General features: G+C 36.4%; 1 protein-coding gene across 1 annotated transcript; it reads left to right on the top strand.

Moving 5' to 3' along the window:
• Positions 1-2,338: 2,338 nt before the first annotated feature.
• LOC105781209 (protein VAPYRIN) lies at positions 2,339-4,321 on the top strand. The gene has a single exon (XM_012605754.2). It carries the CDS (start codon positions 2,455-2,457, stop codon positions 4,075-4,077), a length of 1,623 nt encoding a protein of 540 aa, XP_012461208.1. The 5' UTR covers positions 2,339-2,454; the 3' UTR covers positions 4,078-4,321.
• The last annotated feature ends 13,490 nt before the right edge of the window (positions 4,322-17,811 follow it).

Raw genomic sequence — 17,811 nt, 5'->3', positions numbered from 1 at the left:
CTTAAGCATGTAATGCAATTAATCTAACAGGAAAGGAATTTAAGTCATTTTAATTAATTGAAGAACAACAACAAAAATATTCAAGTTCATGAACAAATGAAAATAAAAATAAAAATTAAGAGAAGGAAACTAGAAAAATAAATCTCGGTGGTTTTTCGAAGTCAAACTAGTGCGCTACTCTCTTCTTTGCTCGTTCTGTTGATCCAAGGCGTTCACGAACACTAGATTATTTCTACTCCAAGAGGCATGCAAGCTCTTTTTCAATAGGGGAAATTGACAAAGGAAATAAGAAATTTTGAAAGCAACTAGAAGAGAAAAAGAGAGAAAATGTGTGATTGAGAGATGTGTGAAGTGAGGGATGAAAAACGAGGGCGTGAAGGGGGGTTTTTATAGGTGGAGATGGCTGCTAAAAATAGCAGCCAATCTTCCTTCCTTTTGCCAGCCATGCATGGTAGAAGGGATGATTTGACCTAAATTTGCTATTTTTAGCTTGTGGCTAAAAATAACAAGCTTGAAAAGAGGAAGGGTTTGAACATAATTAATGACAAGTTCAAGGACCGATTTGCAATAATAAAAAGCAGCTAAAATAAGCTGATTGGGTCAGCTACAGTGGGACAGTTTGGGCTGCCAATTTCTTGGTGGAGCAGTCCTCTTCACCTAGCACAATTGGACCCCCTTTCTCTTCATCAGGCTTGTAATTAAATTTAACCCAATTTGTGTTGGATCAAAATTAATTATAAAATATATTCAATAATTATTATCGGACCGTCCATGGCTGGAAAAATAATTAGCTTTACTCTTGGGTCACTTGATACAAAAATTGCCTCAACGGTTCAAGCTTTTTAAGGTGACTGCCAAGCCGGTTTTCACCTTTTGTGCAAAACTGTTGAAAATGAATCAAAATTGTGTAAACTTATTATAAAAAATAATTAAAATTCAATATGTTTATAATTTGAGTGCAATTTAATTATTTTATAATTAAAACATGAATTTCGACAAAAATTACAACGAAACTGCATGAATTAGAGCTCAAAAGGTGTTGAAAAAGTCTATATATTTTTGTGTTTCTAGTAACCCAGGTTCACATTCCAAGTTAGACAAATCAAGTGCCGCATCTTCAACTCTAAGAATTTTAGAAGGACGAACATCAGAGTTTAAAGGAGCAAACGATGAAGGTGATACCTCAATTTGTGACGCTTCTGAATGTGATTGTGTTGTCTCTGTAATTTTCTGTTTAAAAAATGAATAAATTATTTTCGACTTCATAATTACAATATCTTAAAAGATAAAAACATTAAAAACTATAAATTAAAATTAAACTATAAACGTTAAAACACAATATAAGCAATAGTAAAATTGTAAAAAGATGAAAATCTTTGAAAATGAACTCGATGCTGCATTTGAAGGACAGACGTTGATAACAATAGTCGTTAGTAGCAGTAGTAAAAGAGTTCTTTTTCACTAGTTAACAGATTGAATTTTAATCTAAATACACATTTAATTTTAAATTAAAAAGTGGCCAACTATCATCTAAAAAAAGGAAGTTGTAACATATTACATAAATATTTAAAGCTAAAAAATTAACCGAAAAAAAGAAAGAAATATTTGTTATTGTTTAAAATTGGAAGGAGGGCCAAACAACAACTTAAAGGGGCAAACTACTCAAAAGTTAAGGGTTAACTAACAATAATGTTCACTTTCTCACAATTATTCACGAAGCAAGCGAAGACAATCTATGGCACATTAAAGCCAAAGAAATGGTCATGTATTTGATGTATCCAATGTTTTTGGGGAAACTTTCAAAGCCAATCAAATTATAGATTCACAATCCAAATGTAGGCTTAACATGGAAATTAAGATTTAAAATTGCTTTAACTTATGATGCAGTCTCACCATAAGTAATCATATTTATTACTTTGACACGAAATGGCACAAATAGGTGCAATATTGGACTTAATCTATGTTATTTATATTTAAGATTGAGTTTATTTATTTACTATAATTATTGTTTAACTCTCCTTCAAAAAGTTAATATTTTTTAATTATGACCCGTTAACCAAATAAATCAATTTAATGCCTGAGTTAATCAATCCGCTTTTTATTTCATGAATCCTTTTACCTAAAACGTAATATATATATATATATATATATAATTGCCTAGAAGGTAATGTATGTTTTTATAAAGTATTTGGCTTATTGTAATATGTTTCTTTTCCTAATATTATATAATATATAATTATTGTTTTTTACACCCACCACTTGTCATTCTCTCATCACAGCCGGCCATTGATGACCTTCCCCTTTTAAGTTCTACAACACACACCCCTTCGCTCTTCATTTGCTTTCCATCTCTTCGCCACATTAATGCTTCTTTCTGCGGGTTTTTCGATCTTCCTTCAAAACCCACCAACACAAACACCTCTACTCTTAATTTGAAGTATCAAACAACAAAATATGGATAGGCTTATTAGTTTGGAACCTTCAAACCTCGTTGCAGTTCGTATTGAGTTAGGCCAGAAATGTTTCGGCGAGCTTACTTTACGTAATGTTATGTTCACCATGCCGGTGGCTTTCCGGTTGCAGCCGGTGAAAAAGGGCCGGTATTCTGTCAAGCCTCAGTCGGGTATCATAGTACCGCTTGGGACGTTAACGGTGGAGATTGTTTATCTTCTTCCTCCTGGTTCGTTTCTCCCGGACTCGTTCCCTTTCACCGACGATTCTTTCCTCCTCCACAGTGTGGTGGTTCCCGGTGCGGCGATGAAAGACTCGACGTCGAGTTACGATGCGGTTCCCAATGAGTGGTTCACCACGAGGAAGAAGCAAGTGTTCATTGACAGTGGTGTGAAGATCATGTTTGTTGGCTCACCAGTTTTGGTTCAGCTTGTGATGGATGGTTCCATGGATGAAATTCGTGAAGTTCTTGAGCGTAGTGACCCATCATGGAGGCCAGCTGACTCAGTTGATTCCCATGGTCAAAGCTTGCTTCATGTCGCCATTGCTCACAGTAGACCAGATATTGTCCAATTATTGCTTGAATTCGAACCTGATATCGAGTTTCAAAGCCGGTATGGTTCGACCCCACTTGAAGCTGCTTCGGGGTGCGGTGAAGAGCTGATTGTCGAGCTTCTTTTGGCTCATAAGGCTAGCCCAGATCGATCCGAGTCCTCGAGTCGGGGTCCGATTCATTTAGCCATCATCGGTGGCTATTTTGAGGTACTCAGGCTTCTTTTGCTTAAAGGGGCTAACGTTGATGCACTCACAAAAGATGGCAACACTGCCTTACACCTTGCTGTTGAGAATAGAAGAAGAGATTGCACGCGTTTGTTATTAGCTAACGGTGCCGACCCCAGTGTTCGGAACACCCGAGACGGCGATACAGCGTTGCATGTCGCGGCCGGATTGGGCGACGAGCAGATGGTGAAGTTGTTACTTCAAAAGGGAGTGAACAAAGATATTCGGAACAAGACAGGGAAAACTGCGTACGATGTTGCTGCGGAACATGGTCATATGAGACTATTTGATGCACTTAAGCTTGGTGACAATTTGTGTTTAGCTGCTAGAAAAGGTGAAGTGAGGGCCATCCAGAGGCTGATCGAAAACGGGGCAGCGATCAACGGGAGAGATCAACATGGATGGACCGCATTACATCGAGCATCGTTTAAAGGAGGAACGGATGCCATTAAGATACTGATCGATAAAGGGATCGATATCGATTCAAGAGACGAAGACGGGTACACGGCTTTGCATTGTGCTGTGGAATCAGGCCATGCTGAAGTAGTTGAATTGTTGGTAAAAAAAGGCGCAGATGTGGAATCAAGGACTAACAAAGGTGTTAAACCCTTGCAAATTGCGGATTCATTACATTATGTAGGCATCAGCAGGATATTGATCCATGGCGGTGCAACGACAACCGGTGGCATGCCACGAGTCAGCGCTATGCCGGATTCAGTTCCGTTCGGAAACGGTAAAATCGGGAAAGAGATCGAGACTAAGAAAGCACCAATGAGACGGAGACCGGCAAAGGCAAGAGCTGTCCGCGGTAGCTTCGATAGATCGCTGCCATTGGCAATCGTATAGGTGGCTTGGTGATCATATATCTTACAGAGCTTTAAATTGATTCTTTTTGGCGAAGAATTAAATTTTAGAACTCATTATTAATCAGAAAGGTTCATTCCATGACCTGAATTTATACGTAAAATATTATATAAAATCAATGTGAGTTTCCAAAGGGAAATGAAGTGAAATTGTTGGCAATTTGCGTGTAAATTGCTCCGTAGTGGCCTTGAAGACATGGATTTGTATCTAAATTTCCTGGTGTAAGTTGAAGCAATAAAGTTGTATTTTATTGGAACAACGGATTAAGGATATATTCTCTTTTTAATATATAATTAAGTGATTATCTTTCATGCTTATGCTTGAATATGTGTTGGACAAAAATATTAGAGAAAGAAAAAAATAATATAATAGGTAGTTTAAATTTCAAGTATGGTTGTTATGTTTGGTAAGAGTATTATCTTTTTTTAATGTTTTAGTATATAAGTTAGTAATAAATTAATTCAATTGTTAATATTTAATTATTCCTATGATTTATTTTGAATAGGTCTTATTCTCTATAAGAATAACTAGTTTTTAAGAATTTTTACAAGAGTTTTTACACATATTATTACACTAGCAGCCAAATAAGACATCACTTTAATGATTTAAAGTAGTTGGCAATTGGTGTATTAGTATTTGTACGCACTAAACCTGATCACGGGTCAGGCTAAGTTCGGGCTGGACTAAAGCAAAAATTTAGGCTCAAGTTCAGCCTGACTCGAAAATGAGTTTAAAATTTTGCCCAAGCTCATCCAGTTAAAAAAAAATACTAAACTTAAGTTCGGTCTAACCCGCCCATATTATTTTTTATATTATTATTTTTTATATAAAAGTAAATTTAAAAACTATAATACATCAAATACACTAAAAGTAATAAAATAAATGTTTCCCAACAAATTGAAAATACATTAAAAAAGTCTTTATTCTTAAATAACACTAAGATAGTTGCAACTTAGTAAACAAATAAAATAAGAGTTATACAATACCCAAACAATAATAACAAAATAGTAGCAATATAATAACAAAATGGCAACAAAACAATATCAAAATTGTGGCAAACAACAACAAACAACAACGAAAAAAATTTAGGCAAATTTGGGCCGGGCCAAACCCGGGCAAAAAAACTTACCTTATTTTTTGTCCAAGCCAATTTTTCGAGCCTATATTTTTTTCCAAACCCTCTTACTTTTCGAGCGGGTCTTCGAGCTTGAGCAAGTGACCCAGCCCATGATCACGTTTAGTATGCACGCCTAAAATCATATTTTTTTTATATTTATATAAATTTTTATTTTCAATAAGATATTTTATAAATAAATTTTTAAAAGGTTATGTATTTATTTTGTATTTATATTTTTTATGTCCTATTATAGATTCTATTTTATGTTTTTTTAGTGTGATTTAGGAGGATTTCTTTTGTTGTTGTTGTTGTATGGGTTCATTGTTATTATCAGTTGTGTCATTGACAACGACTTATTATCAATTTAACTCATAGTTTACATCTCCCACAAATATATATTTTAACAAACTTCCTTGAACTATAATCATAGAAATATCAACGGTCCTGCCAAATAGGTTAGTAAGGCATATGTTTATATCATATTAAAATTTTATTAAAATAAATATATAACTTCCCAAATTTTATATGGATGTAAAATGTATTTAAGTAGCTTTAATGGTTGGCGTTGAAATCAATAAAATAAATATCTATTTAAAAATATAAAAATTTATATACAATAGTGAATAGGGTCAATTTATAGAGACTAATTATTATTTTATTTTTTAATAAAAATAAGTGAAATAAAATAAATAAGAATTTTGAATTAAAAACTAAAAGTAGAATTAAAATTTTGCAAAGAAATAAAAATAAGAATATAAGAAATTAATAGGAAGAAAATCTAATCTAAAGCAAAATCTTGATTTTGATTTATGGGTTTATCATAAACGTAAAGATAATTTCAATATTTCATGATAAATTGATTATAGTTACTGATGAGCACCTAGCAACAAATCTCACTTACTTTCTCGATAATCAAGATGAACACAATTAATTGTTTAGAACCTATAACAAATGCTTAAGATTCAATTTACCAATAACATTAAGAATTAGACTCAATTCTAAATAACAAATATACAAACAAGGTTCATTGTGACTAGATCACATACTCACACAACATGAATTGCATATCTAGCTTATACCAAATCATGCTATTCGTTGCAAGCATTGGAATAAATTAACCAATTAAATCCAAATGGACATGACAAATATTCCAAGCTATCAAATACGATAGCTATATTAAACAAACTTAAATATTTGTAATTAAAACAAATGGTATGCAAATATCAAACTTGTATTTATAGGGGCTTAGCAACTTATATAGAGAAGAAAATAAAAAAATAAAATAATACAGAATGCAACTATGTCTATTTGTAATCTTAAACTATGTGTCTATAAAGAAAAATTCATGTAAGTGAGAAAATAAAATTGTCCTTAGTGAAATAAATTGTTTTTCTTAATTTTTTACAGATTTTTTTGTTGCAAACTTTTAGGCCGTTTTTGTGAACTTTTCCAACAATTTTTGGCTTCAAGTCATGAAAGAAACCTAGTTAGATATGTCAATTCCCTTAGTAATGGTATACTATGGACTTAAATCAGAGTTCTATAGTTCAAAACATGATCAAAATACCAAAGTAGTATTAAATCAAAATGAGTCCAACATACAAAACTTACCAAAATTAATTATGAAATCAAAATGGGTCCAACCTACAAAACTTACCAAAATTAATAATTTTTCGAGTAAAGATGAAATTTCATTAAAAGTGAGAAGAAAACAAGAATGGAAATAAGAGCAGAAATATAGACAATCTTGAATAATTAAATCTAAATTCCAAAAATCAACCTTACCATACGAGAGTGCATACCAGAGCCATTGGCTATCGAAATCTAAAACTATTGGGAAATGTGTCCATATTGTAGTAAACATGTTGTAAAGCCCAATTTTCTTTACCCGGGCCCAGGCACAAATAATAAAACCTAAAGTAACAGTCCATTACAATAATAGACCCAAAGCCCAAAATCAAACTCAAACCCTAAAGCCCAACACTCAACATTTCAAAAAAAAAGGGGGAAAACTCTAATCAGCCCCACGTGCGCCGCACCCCTCCCTCGGGCACACCGCCCGTGCCTCGGCTCGAGGTCTGCCCCTCTGGCACGTCCCTTGCACCAAAATAGCAAGGGTCATCTCTTCAACGTCCGTTGACCTCGCCTGCAAAGAAGACAGAAGCAAAGAGAGCAAGAGAAATAGCAAACAATAAACCAACAGGGTAATTGTGGCTATAAAAGCCACGAAATATAACCATGTAATTTTTTTTTACGGAGAGAATCGAATAGAAAAAGGAGAACAAAAGTCAATCAAAAATCAAAGGTTGATAGTCTTTTTTATTTTCAAATTTCTGCTGTTGTTTTTTTTAATGTTTATTTTTCTTTTTCGTATATTATTATAAATATATAAAAAGGAAATGGGATTGAAACGTACCTGGGGTTGGGCCGTGCGCCGTCGTCGGAGGTCCCCTCCGTTCGTCAAGGTCACGAAAACCCTTCAAGGGTTCGTTCGGGTCGTAATCGGGGACGAAGGCCGAAAGGCCATTTTTTTTTCTTTTTCCATTTTGGTTTTCAGAGTACCCAAATCGGGTCTATTACTTTTTTTTTCTAAAAAATGGAGAAAACGGATCTAAAAAAGGGAAAATTTTTAGATTTCGGCCTTTCGGCATGGCGGCACTACAGCGGAGTGTGGCGGAGCCACCGCACGAGCCCGCCGACGCCATAGGCCGAATAGAGAGAATGAGAGAATAGGGTTTTGAAGTTTTTTTTTTAAAAAAGGGTGTAAAAATGATTTTTTGGCAAAAAAAATTGGCTTAAATAAGGACACCGAACGACGCCGTTTTGCGAGTGGGGTGCAGGTGCCAAAACGACGTCGTTTTGGCCCTGACCCATGACCCGACCCGTCTGCCCTCAGGATCCGCGTGTTTCTGTAGTGAAGGGTATATTTGTGCGATAGGCCCTTCTGTTTTCGCGCTGTTGAGCAATGTGGTCCTTTTTGCTTTTTTTAAATTTTACCATGTAATTTTCTCCGTATTCCATTTCGGTCCCTCGTCCTTCTAGTGCTTTATTTCAGTCCTGAGCCTTTACTTTTCTTTATTTACGGGTTTAAACCTCGAATTTTGTCTTAAGGTTTAATTTAGTCCTTTTGTTATTTTGTTTGTTTTATTATTAATAAATATGATATTATTTATTATTAGTTTTTATTTTCCCTTTCATTTATTTATTTATTAGTTATTATTATTTTATTGTGTAAATTAGTTTTGCATTACCTTTTAATTTTTATTTTATTTATTTTTGTCATATATATGCATATTTATCTTATCGTATCATTTTATTAATCGTTATTTATTTCTTACTCTTCGTATTTTCAAATTATTATTATTATTACTATCACTATTATTATTTGCTCATTTTAACTCTTAGATTTAACTATAATTATGCACATTTTATATACGTATACTTTCGTATTTCATATACTTTATAATTTATATACATACGTTATATACATTTTTATAATATATATACATACACAGATATATGTGTACATATATTTATAATTTATCTATTTACGTATACGCCTACTTGTATTTTCCATATATTTTATAATATATATATCTACATACACACCATATTTTCATGTACATGTATATATATACATACTTACATAAATTTTTATATTTAATGATTTTAAAATATATATATACACGTACCTTTCTCATATTTTCAAAATTTTATGCATCTATACATACATGTGTACTTCCTTCATATATACATATATAATTTTTATCTATTTTTATGTTATTATTGTTTTACTTGTTCATTTATTTGTTTATTTATATGTCCTTATTTTTTTAAACGTTTTAGTTTTTCATTTCCTTGTTATTGTGAATACATAATTGATTTGATTTTCCTTTTATTTATTTTTCGTTTACGCTCATATTATTTTTATTCACATTATCATATTTACTATTCCATTATGCATATTAACACCATACTTCAAAAAGAAAATTTTTCTAAGTAAGGGAATATTTTGCGTTTGGAAATTCGAAAAAACGTGCCCTAATGTGCTGGGTTTTGATTTTTTCTCGTTTGACCAAATAGCCGAATATCCTTTTAAAAAATTTCAAAATAAGGCAATGTTTTGCGTCTGGAAATTTAAGAAAACGTGCCCTAATGTGTTGGGTTTCGACTTCTCGTCCAATCAAATGGCCAAATACCCTCTTAAATCTTAATCTATGCCATTCGAGTTTTTTAGGATTGTACTTTAAGTCTCTTTAAAGTTTTTAGTTTTTCGACACTAAGACATTAAGTAATCAACTAGGTACCAATTTTGGGCGTATCGAGGGTGCTAATCCTTCCTCATGTGTAACCGACTCCCGAACCTATTTTTCTGAATTTCGTGGACCAAAACCGTTGTTTTAATAAAATCAAATCGTTTACTAAAAACAACCACTTTTCAAGGTGACTCGATCACAGCTTATCAAAAAGGATTGGTGGCGACTCGCATTTTCATTTTCATTTTCAAAACCCAAGTCGACCTCGTTTTATCAAAAAAATGGTGTCAATAGCTTGGCGACTTCACCGGGGATCTAGAAAGAGAGTCAAGCCACGTGTTGATTACTTTTTATCTTTTTGTCGAAAATCGAGAATTTGATTTAAATTTACGATCCTTTCATTGTATTTCATTCATCTTTATTATAATCGTTGTGGTTTTATAATTGTAATGTTTGTTTAAGTTTTGATGAATTTTTGCATATTGTATTGCATGACCGTTGGTCACCCTTTTTTAAGTGGGAGTGAGAAACTAGTCCTTTGTGAGGTTTTCACCTCCGTGCAGGATAGTGAATCGCTTTCGGGATACATCCATACCTATGTCTTCGTGAGATTTTTAGCTCCGTGCAGCCATAGGGAAATGTATTCCCCTGAACTGAACTCGGTCCGTATGAGCCTATAATGGGTGAGGATCGAGGAATCTGCTGGTTCGGGTACCTTTGCTTTAGAACCAAACCACATATAGTGAACCTTAGGAACCTACCCTAGGTAAGAACCACTTCGAACCCCTAGTAGATACCCAAATAGGTGATTTATTATTTCTTGCTTGCATTGGGTTTTATTTTTGATACTAACTTGTTGTTTTGTTTTGACTGCATGGCATTTTAACTTCATGGCATTTCATTAAAAGGCGTTGATTCACATTCGGTTACTAGATAGAAACGCCAATCATGGAAAGTAAATTTCTCGATAAAGTGGAAGATAATGCAGTTATCCGGATATGGTCAGAAAAAATGCAACTCGAGAAAGGTGATAGTCTGACAAGGGGGTACACATCAGAACTATGAGATTTCACTAGTATCAGTATAACTCAGAATAATCTTCAATAGCTAAAAAAAATTTGGGCTCAATGGGATAATGAAGTCAAACAGTTGTTTTACTACAATTATGATGATTTGCCCTATTTGCTCGACATCAAGGTGGATGAGCATTTATTTTGAGCACTGGCCCAATTTTGGAATTCTGCTTATAGCTGCTTCACCTTCGGAGAAGTAGACATGGTGCCTACTATGGAGGAGTATACAACTTTACTTCATTGTCTGAGAATCCAAGTAGACAAAGTTTATTCTAGAGCTGCCAATGTTCTAACTTTTACAAAAAAAAGTTAACGAAAATCACCGGAATGAGCAAACAATGGTTCGCGGAACGAATCAAACAAAAAGGAGAAAACAAATGTATCCCTTGGAAAAGTTTGCGATATCAGATTTTGGCACACCCTGATACGAAGAAGAGGGTAAATGTTTTTGCTTTGAGTATCTACGGGCTGGTTATTTTTCCTAAAGCGTTAGGGCATATAGACGAAGTAGTTACAGATTTGTTCGATCAACTTGATAGGAGGGTCACACCCGTCCCAGTAATTTTGGCTGAAACATGCAGGTCTTTGAGCACGTGTCGAAGAACGGGAGAAGGAAGATTTATTGGTTGTGCACAGCTCCTGTTAGTTTGGTTCCACAGCCACTTCTGGAAGGTGGATAAGGTTTCTTATCAAGTTTTCTCAGAAAATTATTCTTATTTGAAGGAACTAGCAGCGACACCGAGACACGATGACATTACAGAGGAAAGATGAATGAAGATCCTTCAAAACGTCCAAGATGAAGAGGTTGAATGGAGAGCTCCTTGGATGGTGCCCGACGAGATTTGGTATCGTTGCGAGGACTTTGACTGGGTCCTCTTACTTGGAATTTGGGGAGCTATCGGATATACCCCTCTACTCGTGTTAAGACAATATAGATCAAGACAGTTCATACCGGCAACACAAGGGCTGGTCGAGTGTGAATTTTCTTATAAGAGTAATAACTACAGGAGAAAGATTCAAGAGATGTCTAATGCTTGGAAACAAATTCACCGGGTGAAAAGAATTACCGTAGGAGCAACGACAACTCCCGAATATCATGGGTGGCGGAGTAAGAGGATTAATGATAACAACCCTAGGCCAAGAGAAGAACACGTTCAATCTATAGAAGAGCATCTACGAGTAGTTCCGTCAGAACTAGAGATCATTAAACAAGACTTTGAAAAAAAGAAGTTCGGAGTTTGGAAAGAAGATAGAGCAGCTGGAAGAGGAAAAGATGCATTTGGGACTAGATGTTGATATCCACAAGATGGAAGCTGAAAACTTAAGGAAAGGGAAGAATAAGGCTGAAGAGGATTTAGATAGTCTAAAAACAAATTACAAAAAGCTGCGTCTGTCAATAAGGACTGCAGGTTTGGGTAAAACGTCAGAGCAATGGCGACAGGAGATCAAGGAAGAAAAGACCAAAGCTGATCAGTGGGACAAGAAATTTCAAGACGCCTAAGCTCGAGAGAGCGCTTTAGAGAAAAGTCTGTTGGAATACCAAAATGAAGAAGCAAGATTAAAAGCTCGGGTAGCAGAGTTGGAAAAGTCGCTTCACTTGTGCCGTAGTCACAACTCTATGATCGAGCTAAGAGTAAGTTTGAGTAAAATTGAAGAATTGAAGAAAAAGATAGGAGAGCTTGAAGACGCATTGCACAATTCTAAATTACGAGTAGAACTTCTTGAAAGACACAATGAACAGGGCCAAGAGCAGCTCCATCATTTGCAAAGTCAAATTAGAGATAGAGATTACATTATGGGCGAAGCTATGACTCAAGTGCGAGAAGTGGCTGATCATTTGCAAACCTTAGTGGTTCAGGCCGATATACTAAGTTTAAAATATGAATCAGAATCGAGCCAGGGTCGAGAGTTAGCTTGGCTCCTTAGGAGAGTTAAGGCTTTAAGCATAAAGGAAAAGTTGTATATGTAATCCATTTTATGTAAAGAAATTTGCTTTCTAGTCGAGTATTTCTAATGAAATTGAATTAGAATAAATGCCTTTTTGCATCCATTCATTTACATCGCATCACACGCATTAAAGTTTCGAAAAAGTCCCTAATTTATTAAAACTATGACAGTTATCCTGGAACATCCTTACGGCACAAGAAAGAAGACAAAAACAATGGATCGAAGGTTAGAAAGGTAGGAACAAATGCAAAAATAAATGCAAGATAAGATACTAGAACAATTGGATAAAATCCAACAAGACGCGCTGGAATCCTAAAGAATTATGAGCCAACTGGCACAATTATTGGCTGATAAAGGAAAGAGCCCTGTAATCAGTTCAGGAATTGATCAGGAGGACCCTGTTTACCCTCCAGGTTTTGCCCCAACGAACACTCAAGCACAACCGGATATGTGTCCACATGGAATGCATGATCACATTAGACCTCAATGCCAAGTCGGCGCCTCGGCATCGATGAACTTTCAGACAGGCTCAGGTTCCAACCCAGGAGATAATCCAACAAACCTGTTGTCCCTGATCTAGACGATGTAGCGGAAGTAGAGAAGGCAAATGTGGATTTACCAAAACAACTTGAAGATAGGTGTAGGTGGTTAGAGGAAAAGTTTAAGGTAATGGAAAATGCTGATTACCGTTGCAAGATCGATGCCAAAGACCTAAGTTTGGTCCCTGATTTAGTTCTCCCGCCTAAGTTTAAAATGCTCGAATTTGAGAAGTATAACGGAACTAACTGTCCTGAAGCCCATATTACTATGTTCTGTCAGAGAATGACGGGATATATCAATAATGATCAATTGTTAATTCACTGTTTACAGGACAGATTAATCGGAGCTGCGGCCAAATGGTATAACCAGTTGGGTCGTGCCCAAATTTGCTCATGGAAAGATTTGGTGCAAGCCTTCATGAGACAATATAGCCACGTAGCGGACATGACGCCCGATAGGATCACGCTACAAAACATGGAGAAGAAACAGAATGAAAGCTTCAGGCAGTATGCACAGAGATAGAGAGAAGTGGCAACTCAAGTACAGCCGCCTCTTCTGGAAAAAGAAACCACAATACTTTTCATCAATACTTTAAAGGCCCCGTTCATCACTCATATATTGGGAAGTGCCACTAAGAGCTTCTCAGATATAGTGATGACCGGTGAAATGATTGAAAATGTGGTAAGAAATGGTAAAATAGATACGGGGAAAAACTTTAAAAGATCGACTTCAAGGAAGAAGGAAGGCGAAGTGAATAATGTGAGTACATACAACAAGGGATATTCAAAGCCAATTATCGTTGGTTCACCAAGGACAATAGCTGCGAGTCATCAAGGCCCACCGGGGCAGGAGTCCAGTTCGAGGCCAGAAAGACCCCCATTTACACCTATCCCGATAATGTATAGGGAGCTGTACCAAAATCTATTTAATGCACACGTGATAGCTCTTTTTTATCTAAAACCCATGCAACCCCCGTTCCCTAAGTGGTATGACGCAAACGCTCAATACGAATATCATGCAGGGATAACGGGGCATTCGATTGAGAATTGTACTGCGTTCAAGAAGGTGGTCAAAAGACTTATCAAAATAAGTATTGTAAAGTTAGATGACCCCTCCGGACCAAATGTAGCAGGAAACCCGTTGCCCGATCATACGAATAAAGGGGTAAATGCGATAGTCGAGGATGGAAGTAAGAGAATTAAGGCAGATGTGATGGAGGTAAGAACCCCATTGAAATGTGTTTGGGAACGGATGGTATGTAGGGGTCTAATCACTCAAGATTTAGATGAAAGGCCTGAAGGGGCAGGAAGATACTGTGAATTCCATGCCGAGAAGGGTCATAATATCCAAGAATGTTCAAAGTTCAAGACCATGGTACAAAATCTGATGGACAATAAAGAGATAGAGTTTTATGAAGAATTCAAGGAATTTGAAGAAAGAGAGATCTGCACCTCAGAGGAAGGACCCATAGAAAGGTTCCAGAAGGTCAATCACCCAGTGGTGATTATTTCACGGCCAATGAGCAATGCAGCGGGGAAACAAATACCACCGAAAGTCATAATCTAAAAATCGGTACCATTTTCCTATAAGGATAACAAAAAGGTTCCTTAGAATTATGACTGTAACGTGACAATTCCAAGAGAGGAGAATCCGATAAATACTTCAGAAGAGAGTAATGATGATGGCTTCTACACGCGTAGTGGAAAGCATTATGATCCAGCAAATTTAAAAATAGAGCCTGCAAAGGGAAGAACCTTGGTGGTCGAACGAAAGAAGGAAAAGGCGGTCCGAATTGAATCACCTGTCAACGAGCCAGTAACGGAGAATAAAGCTAGGGAGTTTCTAAAGTTCTTAAAACACAGCGAATACAGTGTCGTAAAGCAGTTACATAAACAACCAGCTTGTATCTCGATACTAGCGTTACTGTTAAGCTCGAAGACACATCGCAGCGCGCTAATGAAAGTATTAAATGAAACTTACGTCGCTAATGACATCTTTGTGAACAAGTTAGATCGTCTGGTTGGTAACATAAGCGCTGATAACTTTATTTTCTTTAATGACGATGAAATACCACCGGGAGGTAGAGGATTGGTAAAAGCCCTACACATTACAATCCGCTGCAAGGGGTATACGTTGCCAGGGGTATTAATTGATAATGGATCAGCCCTAAACGTTTTACCCTTATCCACCCTAAATAGGTTGCCCGTAGACAGCTCGCATATGAAAAAGTGACAAAATGTAGTGAGGGCGTTTGATGGTACCGAAAGAAGAGTAATGGGAAGGATTGAAATACCCCTCTTAATCGGCCCAAGCACGTACGAGGTAGATTTCTTGGTAATAGAGATCAAGCCTTCTTACAATTGTTTACTAAGAAGGCCTTGGATTCATTCGGCAGGAGCAGTACCTTCATCACTGCGCCAAAAGTTGAAGTTGGTAACAGAGGGTCGGCTAGTGACAATCAATGCAGAGCAGGACATCATTGCGGCTGTAACTAATGACGCTCCTTACATAGGGACAGAAGAAGAAACGGTTGATTGTTCATTCCGATCTTTGGAATTTGTAAATGCAACCTTCATTTTTGAAGGGAATAAGATCCCCACACCCAGAATATCCAAAACAACGAGGATGGGCTTAAAAATGATGGTTGGAAGAGGGGCTCTACCCGGGAAAGGACTTGGGAAATACCTCCAAGGGAGGGTGGAGGTACCCAGGTTAATGGACAAACGAGACCGCTTTGGCTTGGGATATAGGCTAGATGCAAAGTAAAGGAGGAAAGAGTTGGAGAAGAAGCAGGAAAGAAGAAAGGCACGTTTGAGTGGGGAGGAAACAGAATGGGAACCCATGACATTCCCCCACATATCCAAGACATTTGTGTCAAGGGGAACTATTCACCCTGAACGAAAGACGCCAAGGAAAGAAGCTGTAAAAGGGATAGGAGATCTAAGTATTAATGCCATATCTGAGGAAGAAATTGGATAAGAGAATTCGCCAGGCATTCGCCCTTATGAGCCAGAAAGTGTTCTGAATAATTGGACTATCGAAGAGATCCCTGTAACTTTTAAAGTCAATTCAGAGTAATATTCAGAACACACTTGTTGCTCCGAGCCTAGGAGCAACAAGAATCTTTTGTAAAAGGCATATGCCAAAAATTTTATTTCAATGAAATAGATCATCTAATCTCATTTGAGCAAATATTCTTTTATTCTTTCCATTCCATTCATAAACATACTGTGCATATAATTATTCTTAGGTTCTCTCTTTGAATCTACTTTTCACCTCAATAACAGGTCCCCAGATATTAATGATATGAGCGACACTGCTACTAATTCAGAGTCCCCTTTTGAGCAAGACATGGTTATAGAGGATTCTCAGGATTTTGAAGATGATAGAGGCAGTAACTTATCTCTTGATTTGTTAAGAATGGTAGAACAAGAAGGAAAACAGATCATGCCTTACAAAGAGTCGTAGAAGTTGTGAGCTTAGGGGAAGGAAAAGAATTGAAAATTGGAGCCTGCATTGACGCAGAGACGAAACGATATCTTATTGAGTTGCTCCAAGAATTCAAGGACATCTTCGCATGGTCCTATCAAGACATGCCCGGGTTAAATACCAATATAGTGGTACATTGACTCCCCATAAAAAATGTAAACCAGTTCAACAAAAACTCCGAAAGATGAGACCTGATGTTTTGTTAAAAATAAAAGAAGAAGTCAAGAAGCAGTTTGATGTTGGTTTCTTACAGGTGGTCAAGTATTCAGAATGGGTAGCCAACATAGTCCCTGTTCCTAAAAAAGATGGAAAAGAGTGAATGTGTGTGGACTATAAAGATTTGAACAAAGTCAGTCCCAAGGATAATTTCTCGTTGCCTCATATTGATACCCTAGTGGACAACATGGTCGGTTACTCACTATTCTCCTTTATGGATGGTTTCTTCGGGTACAACCAAATTAGGATGCATCCCGAAGACATGGAGAATACCACCTTCATAACGATGTGGGGAACATTCTGCTACAAAGTGATATCGTTTGGATTAAAAAATACGGGAGCAACTTATCAAAGAGCCATGGTAACCTTGTTCCATGACATGATGCATAAAAAGATAGAAGTCTATGTCGATGACATGATTGCAAAGTCTAGAACAGAAGGGGAACATGTGCAAGTCCTTAGAAAATTATTCATAAGGTTAAGAAAGTTCCAACTAAAGCTAAATCCAACAAAATGTACCTTTGGAGCCAGATCAGGAAAATTATTGGGATTCATAGTCAGTGAGAGAGGAATTGAGATTGATCCAGACAAAATAAAGGCTATACAGTAACTACCTCCACCGCGTACTCAAAAAGAAGTTCGAGGTTTTCTAGGGAGACTAAACTACATCGCTCGGTTCATTTCACAATTAACTGAGAAATGTAACCTTATATTTCGTCTCATTAAGAAACACAATCCAGGTGTATGGGATGAAGAGTGTCAGACGACTTTTGAAAAGGTCAAACATTACTTGTCCAGTGCCCCAGTGTTAGTGCCACCTTACCCAAATAAACCATTGATACTGTATTTGGCAGTATTTGAAAATTCCATGGGGTGTGTGCTTGGCCAACATGACGAGTCAGGACGAAAAGAAAGAGCAATCTATTATCTTAGTAAGAAGATCACTGAATGTGAAACGAGATAGTTGCAAATTGAGAAACTATGTTGCGCCCTGATCTGGACAACTCGGAGATTGAGACAATACATGTTGTACCATATAACCTGGTTAATCTCTAAACTAGACCCTCTGAAATACATG

Source organism: Gossypium raimondii, chromosome 13 (genome assembly GCF_025698545.1).
Source record: "Gossypium raimondii isolate GPD5lz chromosome 13, ASM2569854v1, whole genome shotgun sequence".
In the NCBI taxonomy this organism is placed as follows: domain Eukaryota; kingdom Viridiplantae; phylum Streptophyta; class Magnoliopsida; order Malvales; family Malvaceae; genus Gossypium; species Gossypium raimondii.
This window is presented reverse-complemented; position numbering and strand designations above follow the sequence as displayed.

Coding starts and splice junctions, on each gene's coding strand:
- LOC105781209 (XM_012605754.2), top strand. CDS start 2,455: ATGGATAGGCTTATTAGTTTGGAACCTTCAAACCTCGTTGCAGTTCGT.